This window comes from Camelus ferus, chromosome 18 (genome assembly GCF_009834535.1).
Source record: "Camelus ferus isolate YT-003-E chromosome 18, BCGSAC_Cfer_1.0, whole genome shotgun sequence".
NCBI classification, from domain to species: Eukaryota; Metazoa; Chordata; class Mammalia; order Artiodactyla; family Camelidae; genus Camelus; species Camelus ferus.
Window position 1 is genome coordinate 32,733,890 of NC_045713.1, and position 16,936 is coordinate 32,750,825.

The 16,936-nt window shown below is 43.6% G+C and overlaps 1 protein-coding gene across 1 annotated transcript in view; it reads left to right on the forward strand.

Annotated features, from left to right (window-relative positions):
- Window positions 1-12,929, forward strand: part of DNAH3 (dynein axonemal heavy chain 3) — a 150,436-nt gene extending 137,507 nt beyond the window's left edge. Inside the window, 7 exon segments of the mRNA XM_032460908.1 lie at window positions 1,068-1,184; window positions 4,498-4,652; window positions 5,507-5,674; window positions 7,566-7,708; window positions 10,030-10,234; window positions 10,954-11,091; window positions 12,538-12,929. Of these exon segments, the coding sequence (XP_032316799.1) occupies window positions 1,068-1,184; window positions 4,498-4,652; window positions 5,507-5,674; window positions 7,566-7,708; window positions 10,030-10,234; window positions 10,954-11,091; window positions 12,538-12,891 (1,280 nt within the window). The 3' untranslated portion in view covers window positions 12,892-12,929.
- Window positions 12,930-16,936: the final 4,007 nt, after the last annotated feature.

Here is a 16,936-nt window from a genome sequence, read left to right on the forward strand (position 1 = left end):
AATGTAACCTATCCATAGCCAAACTTAAGTAAAACTCAATACTCTTGTTAGAGCAGATCATCGAACTATTAAACACAGATCCCACGTCACTGTGGTTTTGGATTGGATTATTTTTCTCTCATCCTCGGGTAGCCTCTGATTCTTTTCTTGAAATGACCCACCTCTAGGTATTCTTGGCCATTCTTTTGTTTTAGATGAGGAGGCAAATTGTCCTCGTGGTGATTTTCTCTGAGCATCTTGTCCTGTTCCTTCAGCCTGCCCCAGTTGGCTCCACAGACCACGTGACCCTTCCACTGAGGGGTTCAGGGACGAGACAGCTGAGGAGGACACTCCCTCTCTATCTGCATCCCGCACACCACGTTCTTCCACCATGCCAGACCTTTGAAAATCCCTGCAGCAGTTTGGCTTAACAGCCAACTGCCCAGTTCTGTTTTGTTTGCCAAAACACAAGTTTTTATTTTATTATATTTTTTAATTTGAATGTGAATGTTTAGGAGGAAACTGAACGTCTCCAATAAGCACAGGTCCCACCATACTGCTATCCTCCATCAGTCCCAGTTCACACATTTGTGTCACTTGAGCAGCCCCACTGGGCATCTATCATTATCACCCTTGGAAATACAAGGAATAATTTCTCCAAAGCCAGCCGTCTAGTTCTTCCTGGGCACGAGGAGGGGGATTCTCAAAGCTAACTTAGGTCTGTTGCCCAGTCACAAATACTCCTCTCTAGCTATGCTTGAGTGTTATTTTTGGCGTTCTATGCATGACCACAGTATTCCAGCCAGGGTGAATAATTCTTGTTCCACAAATCCCAGGACGTTAACATTTTCCTTAACAAATGGGGAGATCCATAAGGAAATTAATTTTAGAATGGATGGTTTCTCAGGCAGAACGGCTCCCACATTGGCAGTAAATGTCAAGGCTAATAGTTGGCACGGTGCTTAATACTCATGGGGCTGAAACGGATTCTTGATCCATAATGATACTTAACTCCACCAGCTCAATCTCAGGGTGGGAATTAAGAGCTCTCAGCCCTGAAGCATCTAATTCATCTCTGCCTCACGCAGGTTGGAATATTCCTTATGAATTCAACGAGTCTGACCTGAGGATTAGTATGCGGCAGATCCAGATGTTTCTGAATGACTACAAGGAGGTGCCGTTTGATGCTCTGACCTACCTGACAGGTATTTACGGGAGGAGACTCTGGCAGCTGTAAACCTCCAGGATTATCTGTGCTCCAGTCTCCTGCTCCTCTGCTCCCATTTCCATTCATCTACTCACTGACTCATTCTTTCAACAAACATCGAGCTGTTACTAACGCTGGTCACCGTGCTGCACACTGTAAAACAAGCAAATGAAAACAACAAACAAACAAAAACACAATAAAGTCAAGATCAATCCCTCCCCTTAAGTGGCGCACAGCCTACAAAGGGAGAAACATATAACAAAATAAGTGACAATACGGTGATTAAATTCAATAAGAGACACATTTATAAAGGAGAAAGGCAGCACAGTGATTACATTTCAGGCATAGGGTCGGGGCATGAAAGATGGTTTTGAGGGATAAGTAAGAGTTTTACAAGCGGGAGAAGGAAGGGGGTGGCATTGGGAAGGAGGGGGGAGAGCATTCCCAGCAGAGGTACCCGGAGGTGAAAACTGCACTTGCTGTTTTGAATTAAAGCGATCTGTCAGCAACCTTTCATAGTCATCTGGTATATACTAGTATGTAAGATGGGAGAATACACATGTATAAAACTTGGTCACTGCCCTCAAGAAACACCGTGTAATCTCAGAGATAAATAGGAGATAAAATGTAGATGGGCTACGTGAACAGAATACCGTGGCCGAAGGTTAAAATGCAGCTCACCAAAAAAACCTGGGCACCTTCAAGAGCATAAACAATTTCCCACCTCAACTCTCAACCCTTTCCCCAGCCATATGCAGGCTCTTTATCTACCTGATCAGCACATTCGGTCTTCACAGCAATCGTATGAGCTTCACATTAGTGGCCCCATTTTACAGCTGACAAGACCGAGGCCTTGAGCAGTGGGAGACATTTTTTGTTGTCACAAAATGCTACTGGGTAAAGGGCAGGGATGCTGCTAAACATCCCACAGTGCACAGGACAGCCCCCCGCCTCCCCCGCCTCCCCCGCCAACACAGAACTACCCAGTCCAACATGTTAATCATGCCGAGACTGAGAAATCCAGCTTTAGAGTGGTTAAATTCAGTTGTAACAGGTGACATAGACCTTAACTCAGCACAATGTCCCCTAAAACAAAACCCCAAGTGACACACACAATGTAAGTTTAGTGGATTTTAGTTTGGTGAAAGAACGTCTCCAACGAACTGAGCCATGTTCCCATTGTTCCAGGCCACACGGAAGCACGTCCCAGGGCTTGTCTTCAGATCACAGAATGAGTGCATAATTGCCCTGGGATGTGGTCTTAGTACTGGACTGCCTGTCGCTCATAAAACCAGCCCCAGCTGTACCAGCTGGCTCGAGGATAGTCACTTTCCAGCTGCACCAGTCAAGTTAGACTAGTTAGGCTGGGGTAACAAGCAACCCCTAAATCTTAAGTGTGTAAAACACCGAAGGTCCATTTCCTGCCCACTCTGCATGTCCAGTGCGAATCAGCACGCCTGTCTGCTCACTGTGGTTGTCTGTTAGGGGCGCAGTGCGCAAAGGCTCCACCGACTTTTGATGCCACCATCTCAGCATACTCCTATGTGGTCACTGCCACAGGGACAGCACTGAAGGGCCCATGCCAGGAAGTAAATGCACAAGAGCTTGTCACCTGGCCCCGCCTCACTGTAAGGGGCCCAGGGAAGTGTAACCTCCTATGTGCCTGGAAGGACAGAAGAATCAGATAGAGGCGATTATTAGAACTCTGTACCGACACTAACCAAAGAGACAGGATGGAAAGTTGTTATTGAATTAGGTGGGCCAAAGTCAAACAGATTCTTAATCTGGTACCCCCAGCTCTGTGGCAGGGCCAGTGGGGAATCTAGAAGAGCTGTAAGGTCATCCTGGCCCCTGTAGACACTCATGCTCTTGCTACAAAGAGAAGACATGTAAGTAAAGAACTACACCTTTCTTCATAAACATAAAGCCAAGAGCCCACAAGGGCACCCCCTGAAGGAAAATTCGCCGATGAGGGAGTGGTGATGGGACCTTGAACCATGACTCTGCCTGAGGTTCGCCTTCACTTGGGGTCCCGCTGCCATGCTGACTTCAGTGGGGAACCACTCTCCCTTTAATATTGTAGCTCTAGTGCTGTCATAAACCTCTTTACTGTGACGTTTAAACTAAACTTTGCCAAAGGCCCAAGAGGTCAGAGAGAGATCAGAGAGAGCTTCAGAAATCTAGATGGTATGGCTTAAGGTTAGACAGCTTCTGTCGGGCTCAAATTACTCAGCGTAAGTATGAGCTTCCCCTTAGTCTCTTACTTATGACCCACCTGGAACCCCCTCCTGGATATTTAGACCTCTCCAAGACCAAGAGAAGCTGAGGCCTCCTCAACTTGAGTCACACTTCCTGTTCCATGTCCATATTCCTGCCTGTTCCCAGAATGTTTGGAATTGGAAATGAGCCCACCCATCAAGGGAGCCCTTGTGCACACATACGTGCACACACACACACACACACACACACACAGATGTATCTTTCCCTTACAGATGAGTGCGTTGTCCCCATCTACTAAATACCAGGTGGCACCCACGTTCTGAAATCTGATCCAGCTAGAAAATGCATCATGGGTTAATGAGATGGATTTGATGTCCCCTCAAAAGTACTACCTAATTCTTTTCGTAGAAATCTGAGCGTAGAGACCTGAGTCTCAGAGAATGATGTTCATGATGGGGGTGGGGGTAGGAGAGCCATATCCCAAAGCGGTATATATAAGATAATCTCAGTTTTCTAAAATACAGGTTTGTAATTAATTGAATGCTTTCTGTATGCTAAGCATTGTGCTAAATGCTTTATAAAGCATTATTAACCACAGCCATGTAAGACGGATATAGAGTCATTTTTGCCTCTTGACAGATGAGAAGCTGATAGTGGCAAAAGTTGGAGCCCAGAAATTGGCTGGAATTAGAACCCAGTATTATCTCTTGACAAAGTTCTCACCCTGAACCACATTTCTGTAATGCCTTTCACATATATGTACACACACACATGTACACACACACATACACAAATGTCCAGACAAATGTCTAGAAGATGCCACAAAGTGTAGCAGTTACTTTTGTGGGAATTATTGGTGACTGTATTGCTTTTCTTTCAGTTTATCTCCATTTTCTAATTTCTAATATGATGAACATATATTATCGTTGTAGCAACCATAATACCAAAAAGACCTGGTCACCTCCCAAGCCGAGTCTGGTTTCAGCAACCCTGTATCTCAGCAGAGCTCCTTGGCTGAAAGAATCCTCTGTTTTGGGTCAATGACCACGTTCCTTATGGGCTCAACTCACTCCTCTATTGGTTGTCCCCAGGGGAATGTAATTACGGAGGAAGAGTGACGGATGACAAAGACAGGAGGCTCCTGCTGTCCCTTCTATCCACGTTCTACTGTAAGGAAGTCGAGCAGGACCATTACCATCTTGCTCCTGGAGATGCTTACTACATCCCTCCTCATGGCTCCTACCAGGTGAGGGGCAGGGGAGGGAGAGGTCCGTCTGTGCCCCAGAGGGGCTGGGCAGTCTCCATGGAGCCAGGGAGGGCCCAGGGATAGCTTGGGCTTCCTGAATCAGGTCCATAAGCTATTTCCAATCTTCCAAAATCCTACATTATTACTGTTAAATGAATGCTGGGCATTTGGTAGACTAGGTCTTTCAAAATATGGGGTCCTATCTCGGGGGAAGAGGGAGAGATAGTTAAGACGAAGCCTTGGTAGTGAACAGGCCAGAAACTGCTCCTTGAAAACAAAGCTTCGGAAGCTGGCAAAGGGAGGGACAGAAAACCTGGATGGGAAAACGATAAAGGAAAGAAGAAAACAGTAAGTCTGAAGGAAGGATGAAAAGGGTTTCCTTTTATCGAGCAACTGTTATATGCCGAGGGCTTATTCCTTCATAACCTCATTTATCTTCCCATTTGCAGAAGGAAAAAAAGGGAGGGGGTTGCTTTCAGGGTTTTCATGCTTAAGGTTACACAGTTAGTTTGAGATGGAGCCAGGATCCAACGCCAGGATCCAACCCCAGGACCCAACCCCAGGATCCAACCCCGGTTTTGTCCCCACCGCCAGGGTTGCTAGGGGAGCAGGGAGGAAGCCAGAGGTGGGAGAGGAGATACTCAGCCCAGCTACCTTCATACTCATACTCATTCCCCAGAAAGCCACATGAGGGAGAGCTTGCGGGGGCGGCGGGGAGGGGCGGGGGGGGGTGCATGTGGCCCGGGCCACCAGTACAGTGGGACTCCTGCTTGGGCCTGGTCTGGCCAAGCCCCGGGTGGTCTGTGGGGCCTCCAGGAACCTGAACTTGTGTCAACTGAAGATTTCCTCCCCAGTCCTATATCGATTACCTCAGGAGCCTCCCTATCACAGCCCACCCGGAAGTGTTTGGTCTCCACGAGAATGCCAACATCACCAAAGACAACCAGGAAACCAACCAGCTGTTTCAAGGGGTGCTGCTGACCCTCCCTAGGCAGGCGGGGGGGAGCGGCAAGTCCCCTCAGGTAACCAGGCTTGAATTCCATTTCCTATCTAGTGGGCGTGCCGGATTGTGGGTGATGACTGAAAAAGGAAAAAAAAAAAAAAAAAGAAAAGTGGAGGGTCCTGGCAGACCCCTGAGGGAGGGCATGGGTGCTCTGGTCTTACTGCTGAGAGTCATTTAAACACCCAGCTGGAAGACCACCCCTGTTTCCAAAACATCGGCTAGTCCTGTGTAACCTTCATGATCCGCTGCTATACCCACAGATCATCTATCTTCCATTAATATAGTATTTAAAACTAAATCTCTTTTGCTTAAAAACATTTATTAAAACACACACACACACACACACACACACACACACGTGTCAGGACAATAAGCAGAAACCCAGTACCTTTTTCCATACAGTCATGACAACCACAGAAAGAAAATGAAAGCTAAACATTATTAATTCTTCTACGTGCTGCTGGCCGCGCTGGCTTCTTGGGAAAGGGGAATATCATCATGTGTTACAGAGCATTTAATTAACCCTGACCTGCAACTTCCTCCTTGAGGGGAATGAAAAGACAAAGAGGGCCAAAACTTGACTGGAGGGTGACTTTCTCACCACATGATTCAACATTATTTGCTCCATGTCCTGGAAATGCCTGGAATCATTTTGGGTTCCTCTTGTGTTCATTCCATACTGTGAAGGGCTGATTCAGTCCCCTCTCCTTGGTCTATAGATGAGGGCAAACGAACCCGGCAAGAAGTGTCCCACTTCAAGGCATCCATAAACCTAGAGGCAGAGCCAGACCCATAACCACCGCCTCCTGACTCCACCCTATCCTCTCCCATCCTTCTCTTCCCTTCTCCACCTTCTGAGCTACCAGATAGTCAGCTGGATCTTGTGTACAGTTGACTTTCCATGTCCACAGCTTCCACATCCTTGAATTAAACCAAGGATTGAAAACATTCAGGAAAAAAATTGCAGAAAGTTCCGAAAAACAAAACTTGCATTTGCCCCACATCAACATATTCTTCACACTGTATTTACAGCAATTTTACATAGTAATTACATTGTATTAGGTATTATAAGTAACCTAAAAATGATTGGGGGGAGGGGGAGATGTGGGTAGGTTATATGCAAACATTACACCGTTTTATATGAGGGACTTGAGCATCTGGATTTTTGTGCTGGAATCAATCCCTAGTGGATGCCAAGGGACAATTGTGTTTGGTTTCTTGATTTGGTTCATAATGCTGTAATATGTATGAAGGTAAAGCAGCCTGGTTTGTTTGTCTCAACTTAGGGATGGAAATTCCCCTCACAGTGGGAGGAGGGAAAGAAGTACATTCCAGCCTCCTAGAGCCACAGGGTGGCAGAGCTGTCTCTCCCACACCCGGGTCCTCCTCCTCCTTTTCTTACTCTTCCTCTAGGCCTGTCCCCTCACTACTTGGCTAAACTCGCTGCTGTGTGCTATTCTTACTCAGGCCCACTGACTTCCCAGGTGTACAAGTCACTGGCACTGAGCAAAGTCCCATCTGCACCAGGAGCTGGTCCAGAGGGGCCAGCTGTGAGAGCTTCAGGAGACTGTCTCCCAGGGGTGACCTTGGAGACAGGAGGAGTTCTGCAGGGTTCAGCACTGCCCTGAGGCTACCTGGCTGAGCAGGAAGTCCCCACCTGGCCCTCAGGCCCTTGCTTCAGGTGTTCAGCTCAGTGAAACTTTCTGGCCAAGAAGCAATGTCCTGCCTAAGGGGGCATGGGCGTCCTCCTCCCCATCAAGGCAGAACTGACTTTTGTAGGAGAGAGTTCCAAGTCAGGTCCTACAGACTATGTTAAAAAGACAAATGCTCACTGCTTCAGTTTTACCCAAACAAAGCCGCAGCCCACAGGCCTTATTTCTCATTCACCTCTCTGCTGCTTGCGCTTTAAGGAAGTGGTTGAGGAGCTAGCCCAGGACATACTCGCCAAGCTTCCCAATGACTTTGACCTGGAACTGGTCATGAAGTTGTACCCTGTGGTCTATGAGGAATCTATGAACACTGTCCTAAGGCAAGAGCTCATCAGATTCAACAGGTGAGCTGTATGGTTTTTCTTGGATCCTGGGAATTAGACTGTGAAGGGCAGGCTCTAATGGGCAGTAACCGGAATGGACACTTGATAAGGGTTGCTGTGCAGAGGAAGCTGGTTTGTCCTACCTGTAGGAAGGGCTATAAATAGGGCCATCCCAGCATGTGTTAGCCCAGGGTTAAATCATTCCTTCTATTCATTCTCTCTCATTCATTCATGCGACATCTGCAAAGTGGGGTTAAAACCAATACCAAGCTCAGGCTAATAGTAAAAGTAATCATTCAGGCCACTTTTACTGAGCCTTTAGTGTCGAATGTAGCTCTAAGCACCATTCATGTTTTTGCATTCAAACCACACAATAGTCTTTTAAAATATGCACAGTTAGTAATCCCTCTACCACTATTTTACAGATGAGAAAACTGAGTCATTCACTGGGAGAACTGAGTTTGAACCCAGGCTGTCTAATTCCATAGCCCATGCACTTAGCCAGTATGTGAAATGAGGGTAAACGTAGAAAGGGGTGGGGAGCAGTTCATCCCATTGCCTCCACCACGGAGATAAGAAAGGATGGTCATGGGGCTAAGGGTCTCTGGCCTTCTATTCCCTTCTCACTTCTCCTCCAGGTACTAGAGCTTAGAGACCAATGGGATCACCTTGATTTGATGTCTAAATAATCAAAACTGAAAGTGTTCCCAAACACCATCTAGGTCAGATGAGGAAACTCATCACTTCTGCCTCCGAGTCCAAGGTTCTTACTGCTCCAGATACTCTAAATGCTGCCGTCTCCGTTTTGCCTCATTGGTCATTACTCAGTTTTGGGGCGGCCCTGACTCTGAAGGACCAGGGACCTGGAAGAATGCCATCTAAGAACTTCTTGGCTTCCTCAGTCTTAGGATTACTCCCTAGAGTCAGTAGGCAGTCGACCTGATGGGGGACCAAGCAGAGTGTGGGGCGTGAGTCAAGGATGCTGTGCTGATTACTTGGGTCAGATACCTTGGTGTAATCCTTATTCACCCAGATACCTCCCAGTAGGTTTTCCTCTTTTGCCAGTCATTCTCCCTTAAGGTCATTGCAGTGGCCTTCACCAGCCTTTACCACTGGCCATTGTAACATAAGAGAACTGGGTAACAGCAATCTTACATTCCAGTAATGCTCAGTAATACCTTGAGCAATGCTGTGACATTCCTCCCCACTACCTTTTCTTTAGCCTGTTCACCCTTTGGTATGAGAGGCCCAAAATCACAGTTCAGAATGACAGTTCCCATTCAGAGGAGCCACTATTGTGTATTCTGGGGCAAACATTCCTTCCATGAATACTAAAAATCTTGAAACTAGCAGAGATCATAGCTGCAAGAATAGAAAGAAAACTTTTACAAGTAGGTCTTTAGGTGTAATAGTTAAAGGTCTGTGGTATAATCACTCGGAGGGTAGTTTTGCCCTTGACTCCTCAGCCAAGGAGTCCACACACGCCAATAATACGTTTAAACCTTAAATTCCTCTTAATATAAAAGTTTAGTGGTTACACATCCAGGAATCCCTTTCTTACATTTGATCATTCTCATGTCCATTTGGCCGGGATTCCATAAATCTTTGGACATGACAAGCTTGCTCTGGTAGCAGATTCTTTGGCACTCTGAGGTGAATTCCCTGTAGGCTTGGCAAGGCCTCATAACAGACACCAGAGAGAGAGGCAGGTGATCTTGGCATCTCTCAGGCTGCCCTTCAGCTGCATCTTCTCAGGTGTGCATGCACCTTATAGTCTATAAAAAGAACAGCTTTGGTAATATAGATCAGAAATTTTAAAACTGCATTACCCTTTGATCCAGAAATTTTACTTTTAGTAAGAAAATCATTATAAATTTCCACAAAGATTGATATAGATGGATGTCCCTAGTAATGCTGCTTACAGTGACAGCAATCTAGAAGTAATACATTTTAGCAATAGAAGGATAGGTAAATAAAATGTAACACCTTGCAATCATTAACAAGGAAGATTTTAGTTAGGTCTCTGTTGAATTGGAAAGATGTTCCCTATACGCTAAGAGAAAAACAAATTATAAAAAATTATGTAGAATTATCCCATTAAAAAGTGAATCGTGTTTGCATATAGAAAAATCTAGAAAGATACACATCAAAGTTATCCTTAGGTGGTGAGATAATGGGTGTTTTTAAATTTTTTTCTCTTTATAATTCTTCTATCCTGAATGTGTGTTCATTATCTGACTTTTTAAAGGGAGGAAAAGTAAAAGGACACTTAGGTATAGTGTACTTGGGGTAGAACGAGGTCACTGGAGAGCCAGGCTGAGTCTGCGCCTTTGTTCTTGCAGATTGACCAAAGTGGTTCGCAGAAGCCTCATCGATCTTGGCCGAGCCATTAAAGGGCAGGTCCTGATGTCCTCAGAGCTGGAGGATGTCTTCAGTAGCATGCTCGTGGGTAAAGTGCCAGCCATGTGGATGGCCAAGTCCTACCCATCTCTGAAGCCCCTGGGAGGCTATGTGGCTGACCTGCTGGCCCGCCTCGCCTTCTTCCAGGTATCTGGGAGTGAGAGTAACTGGGCACCTTACAATCTCATTCAGGTGGAGAGGATATTCTGAAACGACAGATTAGAGGCGGAGGGAGTAGGGCAGGCAGCCAGATGGCATCCTGGGTTGAGCACCTCCTGGAAACAGTCTTACCAGGGTTAAGGGCAAGAGGGAAGACTTTTCAAAAGCCTTGAAAAGATTACAGCCTGTAGAGACAGGATTAGGAACTAGAATAAATGTCACACATTGTGGTTCATGGGCCACATTTGGCTAACAGATTTGGTTTGGCTGCTTGGTAATTTAAAACTTTTTGAGCTAGCCTATAAACATTGGATTGTTACACATCAAGATATAGATACTCGTCCTGCAAAAAAAAAAAAAAAAAAGGAAGACCTGAAACAATGGGCCTGCATTTCTGCATGGCAACTATTGCTGGAGATGAGTGGCTGTCGCTCAGTTTAGACACATATTCTCTACCGCAGTAGTCCCTACCACTCTTTACTACATCCCTGACACCCATTTGCACTTGCGCTTTTCTTCAAGTAGAAATATATTTCTTTGTACTTTGATTTCAAAGTGGGAGAATATAAGCTAATCTGAGAGGGCTGCCTGTTTCAAGAAAAATGAGGAAAAAACATATTTCTTTATGGGACTCATTGGTACTACCTGCCTTTGAACTGTCTTTGATGTGTTATTGACTTTGCATTTTTATTTCTGTGGCTCTCCAGGAATGGATTGACAATGGGCCTCCTGTGGTCTTTTGGATCTCCGGATTCTACTTCACACAGTCATTTTTGACAGGTGTCTCTCAGAATTATGCCCGGAAATACACCATCCCCATTGACCACATCGGATTTGAGTTTGAGGTAGGGGTGCTTGGGGTTACATCAGCTCAAGGGGCCAAACAGAGAAAGCAGTGTTGTCCATTTTCTTATGAGTCCAAGTGTTTGGATGTGTTAAGGCCGAAATGCTTCCAAGATGGTACAAATGAAGTATTTAGCGTGACTTAAAGTAGCTTCAAAAATTATTCCTGATAGATTCAGAGGATTCCATAGGCTTTGTCTCTGCATATATAAAAAGGAATCTTTACAGAAGAAAATTCTGCCACCATCATATGAATAAAAATGAAAGCACCTTCCGCATTGTCTGTTCAATATGATGGACTCTTCCTTTGGAACGACGTTAATGGTCTTGTGTAGTTCTTTGCTAAAGTCAAAGGAATGGCCAATTGTCAAGTATCACCCAGTCCATATATGGAGAGAAAGGAGTAAGATGACTGTTACAGAACACTGTAGAATTTTAAATTCTATGGAAAGATCCTTTGTGATCATCTAGTCCAGTGGTCACAAACTGATTGCCCTAGTCTTAATTTAGTTTATGAATGAACTTAACTTGACTGGCCTTTGAAGACAATGTTAAGCCAAAATTAATGCAATAAGAAAACAAAATAACTGGAATAAACACTGAAAGAAAGATAAAACCATCTTCTTTTGATGCTGAAAGATTATGTGCCTAGAAATCCTAAGAGAATCCAAAAACACACCTATTAGAATTAATAGAATTTGTAAGATGACTGGATACTGGTTAAAGACACAGAAATCAAAAGCCTTTTCCTATTCTAGTGATAAATACTTAGAAATAGAAATAGGAAAAACATTCCATTAACAATAACAAAAATATTAGAATTTGAATGATTTTATATGGAGCTTGTGCTCTCTGCTCACCATAATCCCCACCCTCTCTTCTCCTACACCTGGACCATTTTCTGCATTTACCAGAAGCAGTTTATCATTTCTGAATCTGAACAGTGGTGTGCTGGAGCTGGCTCATACTAACTCATCAGAGCCAGTGGAGCTGGTTGTTTGTTGATAGCCTGAAATTGGCCTTGGTGGGAGCCTTTAAACCATAGAAATTGACAAAAACTACAAGTCAAGGCTTTACTTCTCCCCCCTAGAGAAGTGCTTTACCAGGATGCATCTAAATCTAGCCCCTCACTTTTATAGACCCAGGTTCAAAAAGGGAGAAAGATTGTGCAAGGCCACTAAGCCAGTTACAGTTAATGTGGCCTCCTGGCTCCTACTGTAGTGCAGTCTCTTTGCCTATCATATGAAAGGGCAACATGCTGACTAGAAATCAGACCTGGCCTGTGTATAGCAGGCAGGAATGTTAACAGAGACACCCCAGTGTCTTGGGACATGCACCCTGGGAAAGGCAGACAGTAAAGCTAGGTTACACCTTTTCCCCCAATGCCTTAATGCTGCCCCGTTTAGGAAAAAGGAAAGTAATGTAACTCACAGCTTCTTGTCTTCCAGGTAACCCCCCAAGAAGTGGTCATGGAGCATAACCCAGAAGATGGGGCCTACATAAAAGGACTCTTCTTAGAAGGTGCCCGTTGGGACAGGAAAAAGATGCAGATTGGCGAGTCTCTCCCCAAGATCCTCTATGATCCACTGCCCATCATTTGGCTGAAACCTGGGGAAAGTGCAATGTTTCTGCATCAGAACATTTATGTGTGTCCAGTCTATAAAACAAGTGCCCGGAGAGGCATCCTCTCCACCACAGGCCACTCCACCAACTATGTCCTATCCATTGAACTCCCAACAGACAGGCCCCAGAAGCACTGGATAAACCGAGGAGTAGCCGCTCTGTGCCAGCTGGATAACTGATGGCATCGGTCTCAGCACAGAAAATAAAAGGCATTTCATTCTTGTCTACAACCTAGCTTTCCTTTTTTTGAGAGCCACATGGTATGATGATGATGACAGTTATATTAATGGAGCACTTGCTACGAGCCAGATATTTCAGAGCAGCCCTGTAAAGTAAGTTATTACTATTGTCCTCATCTTACGGCTACAGAAATCATGATCTAGAGGAAGTAAATAATGTCTTCCAATTCAGATGCCGACTAAAATAGTGGAGCCTGGGTTTGAACACAGGCAGTGGGACTCTTTAACCTAGACCTTTAGTCATGTGGTTAAGCTCCCTTTTGAGTATTTTTTTCCCTATTATTTTGCTCTAACTGTCCCTGAACTTCAATTGCTTCTTTCCTAGTCTGTTCACATGGGCTAACATCATGGTCTCTCAGAGGCTGAAAGAGGCTTGGGTCACTTTTATTTCTTAAAGGCTCTTGATATATTTAAAATGCACGTCTCACAACAACTTTACGTGGGAGGTATTATCATTACCTCCATTTTAGTGGTACAGAAACGGAGGCTTAGAAGAGTTACTAGCTCAAAGTCTTGCAGCTCGTCAGTGGTGAACTGGGACCCCAGTGCTTCCCCACTAGCCTACAGATGGGCAGAAATTTCGGGAAGCAAGGAGACACGAGAGAACCAGTGTCTATTACTCGCCATGGGGTTGTGCCCAGGCTGTTAGATGTCTTGCTTGTCCCTATGTTGGACACGATTGTCTCCTTCTCTAGAGGTTCGGGGAGATTAAGTAACTTGCCTAAGATCGCCGAGCTCTTTCACACTGAAGAGCCAGGTTTTGAGCCCACGTCTGTCTGGCTCTAGATCCCATGCATTTTTCACTGCTTTGTGCTGCCTCCTTGTTCAGGACTTGGCTATGCTGTGATGTAAGAATATTAGAAGGGGTGTGTCGTTCCAACAACCATGTTCAAGAAGTTTCTGGTTTATCACTGTTTCTCCCCAGGGCCAGCTGGAAGAGAATCCTGAGGGAGATAAAAATCAAAATCTTGATGTATTACTTCTCAACTAACTTTCTCATTGTAGCTCTTTGGCTCTAAGTGGCTACTTTCTGGGCATTCCATTGGTCAGTTCATAGATGAGCAAAGACATAAGACTTTTTGAGAGTCTTAATGCGTGTGACCTGGCTTCCCTGGCTCTTCACTAGAAGAAATGTCCTGATGTGGGATCTTTGACTTTTCCTGAATGAAACTTCTGAGGACCAAATAAACATATTCCAGAAAGCCTGTTTCTTCATGAGAATGTGAAGCCAATCAAATTCTGATTGAGGACTCTGAATTCTGAGATCAGCAAATCATCTACGTAATCCTAGAGATTAAATGCAAAAGGGGAATATTTCAAATCTTGCCGGGGGCAATAGACAGAAAGAGCCACTCTCCTTTGACTTTTTTTTAAGAAACACAACTTCTTCCAGTAGAGGAAAGAAAATCAGAATTGATAGATAGCTGGAACTGCCATATTGTGCATTATTCCAAATAAGATTGTTAGTCATGTGAGATGGAAAGATGGTCAGGATCCCAAATCCCTGATTCTTGAACTGGTTAGGTAAGTCACATTGCAAGCTGTACAGCAGTGAGGGGGTTGCTAAAAGAACAATTTAATTTTAATTAATTTTAATTATCTAACTCCAGCTTCAGCAACAAAAAGCTGAGGGAAGCAGGGACTGACTGTTTCATTCCTCAGGGGTCAAGGGACAGAATGTTTCCCTAAGATGGATTAAATTTTTGTAATTGAAAAATTTCCTCTACTTGGAAAATAAAGATTGCCCTAAATTTGAGGTCATTTTCTACTGGGGCAACTAACGTTTCTACTTGTGGTAATTAATGTTTCCCCCTGAGAAAGAGCAGTATGTTCTTCAGAAATCCTGGTGAATTAGAGGCTGGAGTCCTTGGGCCAAGATGACCAGAGATCAGCTCTGTGAGAAGCTGTAGGCCTTGTCTATAAATAGCTCAGCGGATGACATGAGACAAACCTTGTCACTAAGCTAGTCCTTGCTATTTAAAAATCTGGGCTGTTGTTAGTTTTCAGTCCCTGTCAGCATTGGAAAAAAATTTCATTGAAGGAGGGGATGCAGTCCCCGGATCATAAGGATTGTTCAGCATACACAAATCAATCAATGTGATACACCACATCAACAAAAGAAAAGACACAATGATCTCAATAGATGCAGAAAAAGCATTTGATAAAATTCAACATCCATTCATGATAATAACTCTTACCAAGTGAATATAGAGGGAACATATCTCAACGTAATTAAAGCTATTTATGACAAGCCCACAGACAACATAACACTTAGTAGTGAAAATCTGAAAGCCTTCCAGCCAAAATCTGGAACAAGATAAGGATGCCCACTCTCACCACTTCTATTCAACATGGTATTGTAAGTCTCAGCTACAGCAATCAGATAAGAAAAGGAAATAAAAGGGATCCAGATTAAAAAGGAAGAGATGAAACTGTCATCATATGCCGATGATGACATATATAGTTACTATATATAGTAAATCCTAAAGACTCCTAAATTTCTAGTAATTTACTAGAACTGATCAACAAACTCAACAAGTAGCAGGATATGAGATTAACATATAGAAATCTGTTGTATTTCTAATTAAAACTACAATGAGATATCACCTCATGCCAGTCAGAATGGCCATCATTAAAAAGTCCATAAATGATAAATGCTGGAGAAGGTGTGGAGAAAAAGGAACCCTCTACACTGTTGGTGGGAATGTAAATTGATGCAGACACTATGAAGGACAGTATGGAGGTTCCTTTAAAAACCAAAAATAAACTTACTATCTGACCCGGCAATCCTACTCCTGGGTATATATCTGAAGAAGACAAAAAATCTAATTTGAAAAGATACATGCACCCCAGTGTTTGTGGCAGCACGATTTACAGTAGCCAAGACATGGAAGCAACCTAAATGTCCATCAACAGATGACTGGATAAAGAAGTTGTGGTATATATATATACACATATATGTGTGTGTGTGTGTGTGTGTGTATATATATATATATATATAATGGAATACTACTCAGCCATAAAAGAATGAAACAATACCATTTGCAGCAACATGGATGGACCCAGAGATTACCCTACAGAATGAGTAAGTCAGAGAAAGACAAATACATGATGTCACTTATATGTGGAATCTAAAATATGAAACAACTGAACTTATTTACAAAATAGAAACAGACACAGAAAACAAACTTACAATTACCAAATGGGAAAGGAGGGAGAGAGGGATAAATTAGGAGTTTGGGATTAGCAGATACTGACTACTATATATAAAAAAGATAAACAACAAGGTCCTACTGAATAGCACAGGGAACTGTATTCAGTATCTTGTAATAAACCATAGTGGAAAAGAATATAAAAAAGAATATATATATCTGAATCAATTTGCCATACACCAGAAACTAATACAACATTGTAAACAACTATATACTTCAGTAAAAAAAAAAAAAAGAAAGAAAGAAAAAAGAAGAAGACATACAAAAAAAAAGAGAGGGGATATTGGGGATACCTTAAAAGACCAAAGATGGAGATTGTATAGGGTTGAAAAGAAAGTGGAGAAAAATTATAAACAAACAGTTTACATGGAAGTTTTGGTAGGAAATTATGTTTTGTATAACAAAACATGCATCTTTACAAAGGAGACAAGACATATAAAATTCACGTTTAGTTCAGATTCCTGGCACACAGAAGACACTTAGAGGTTAGCTAGCAGTTAGATGAACTTTCATCTTTGAGGGGTCTGGGTAGGAAGGACAGTTTCTACCCTCAACAGGGTAAGACACAAATTGCATTGTCAAAATCACCTTGAAATACTTAGAAAGGGACCAATATGGAGACAGGCAAGACATGTTTCACTCAGTTCAGCACAGCCAGTTTTTCATCCAGTGCAAGAACAGGTCACTACTTCATTGACTGACCACCAGATAAATTAGTTGTCTTAAGTTCACAGACCTTATGTTGCTTTAGAAATACTTTAAACATCAGATCC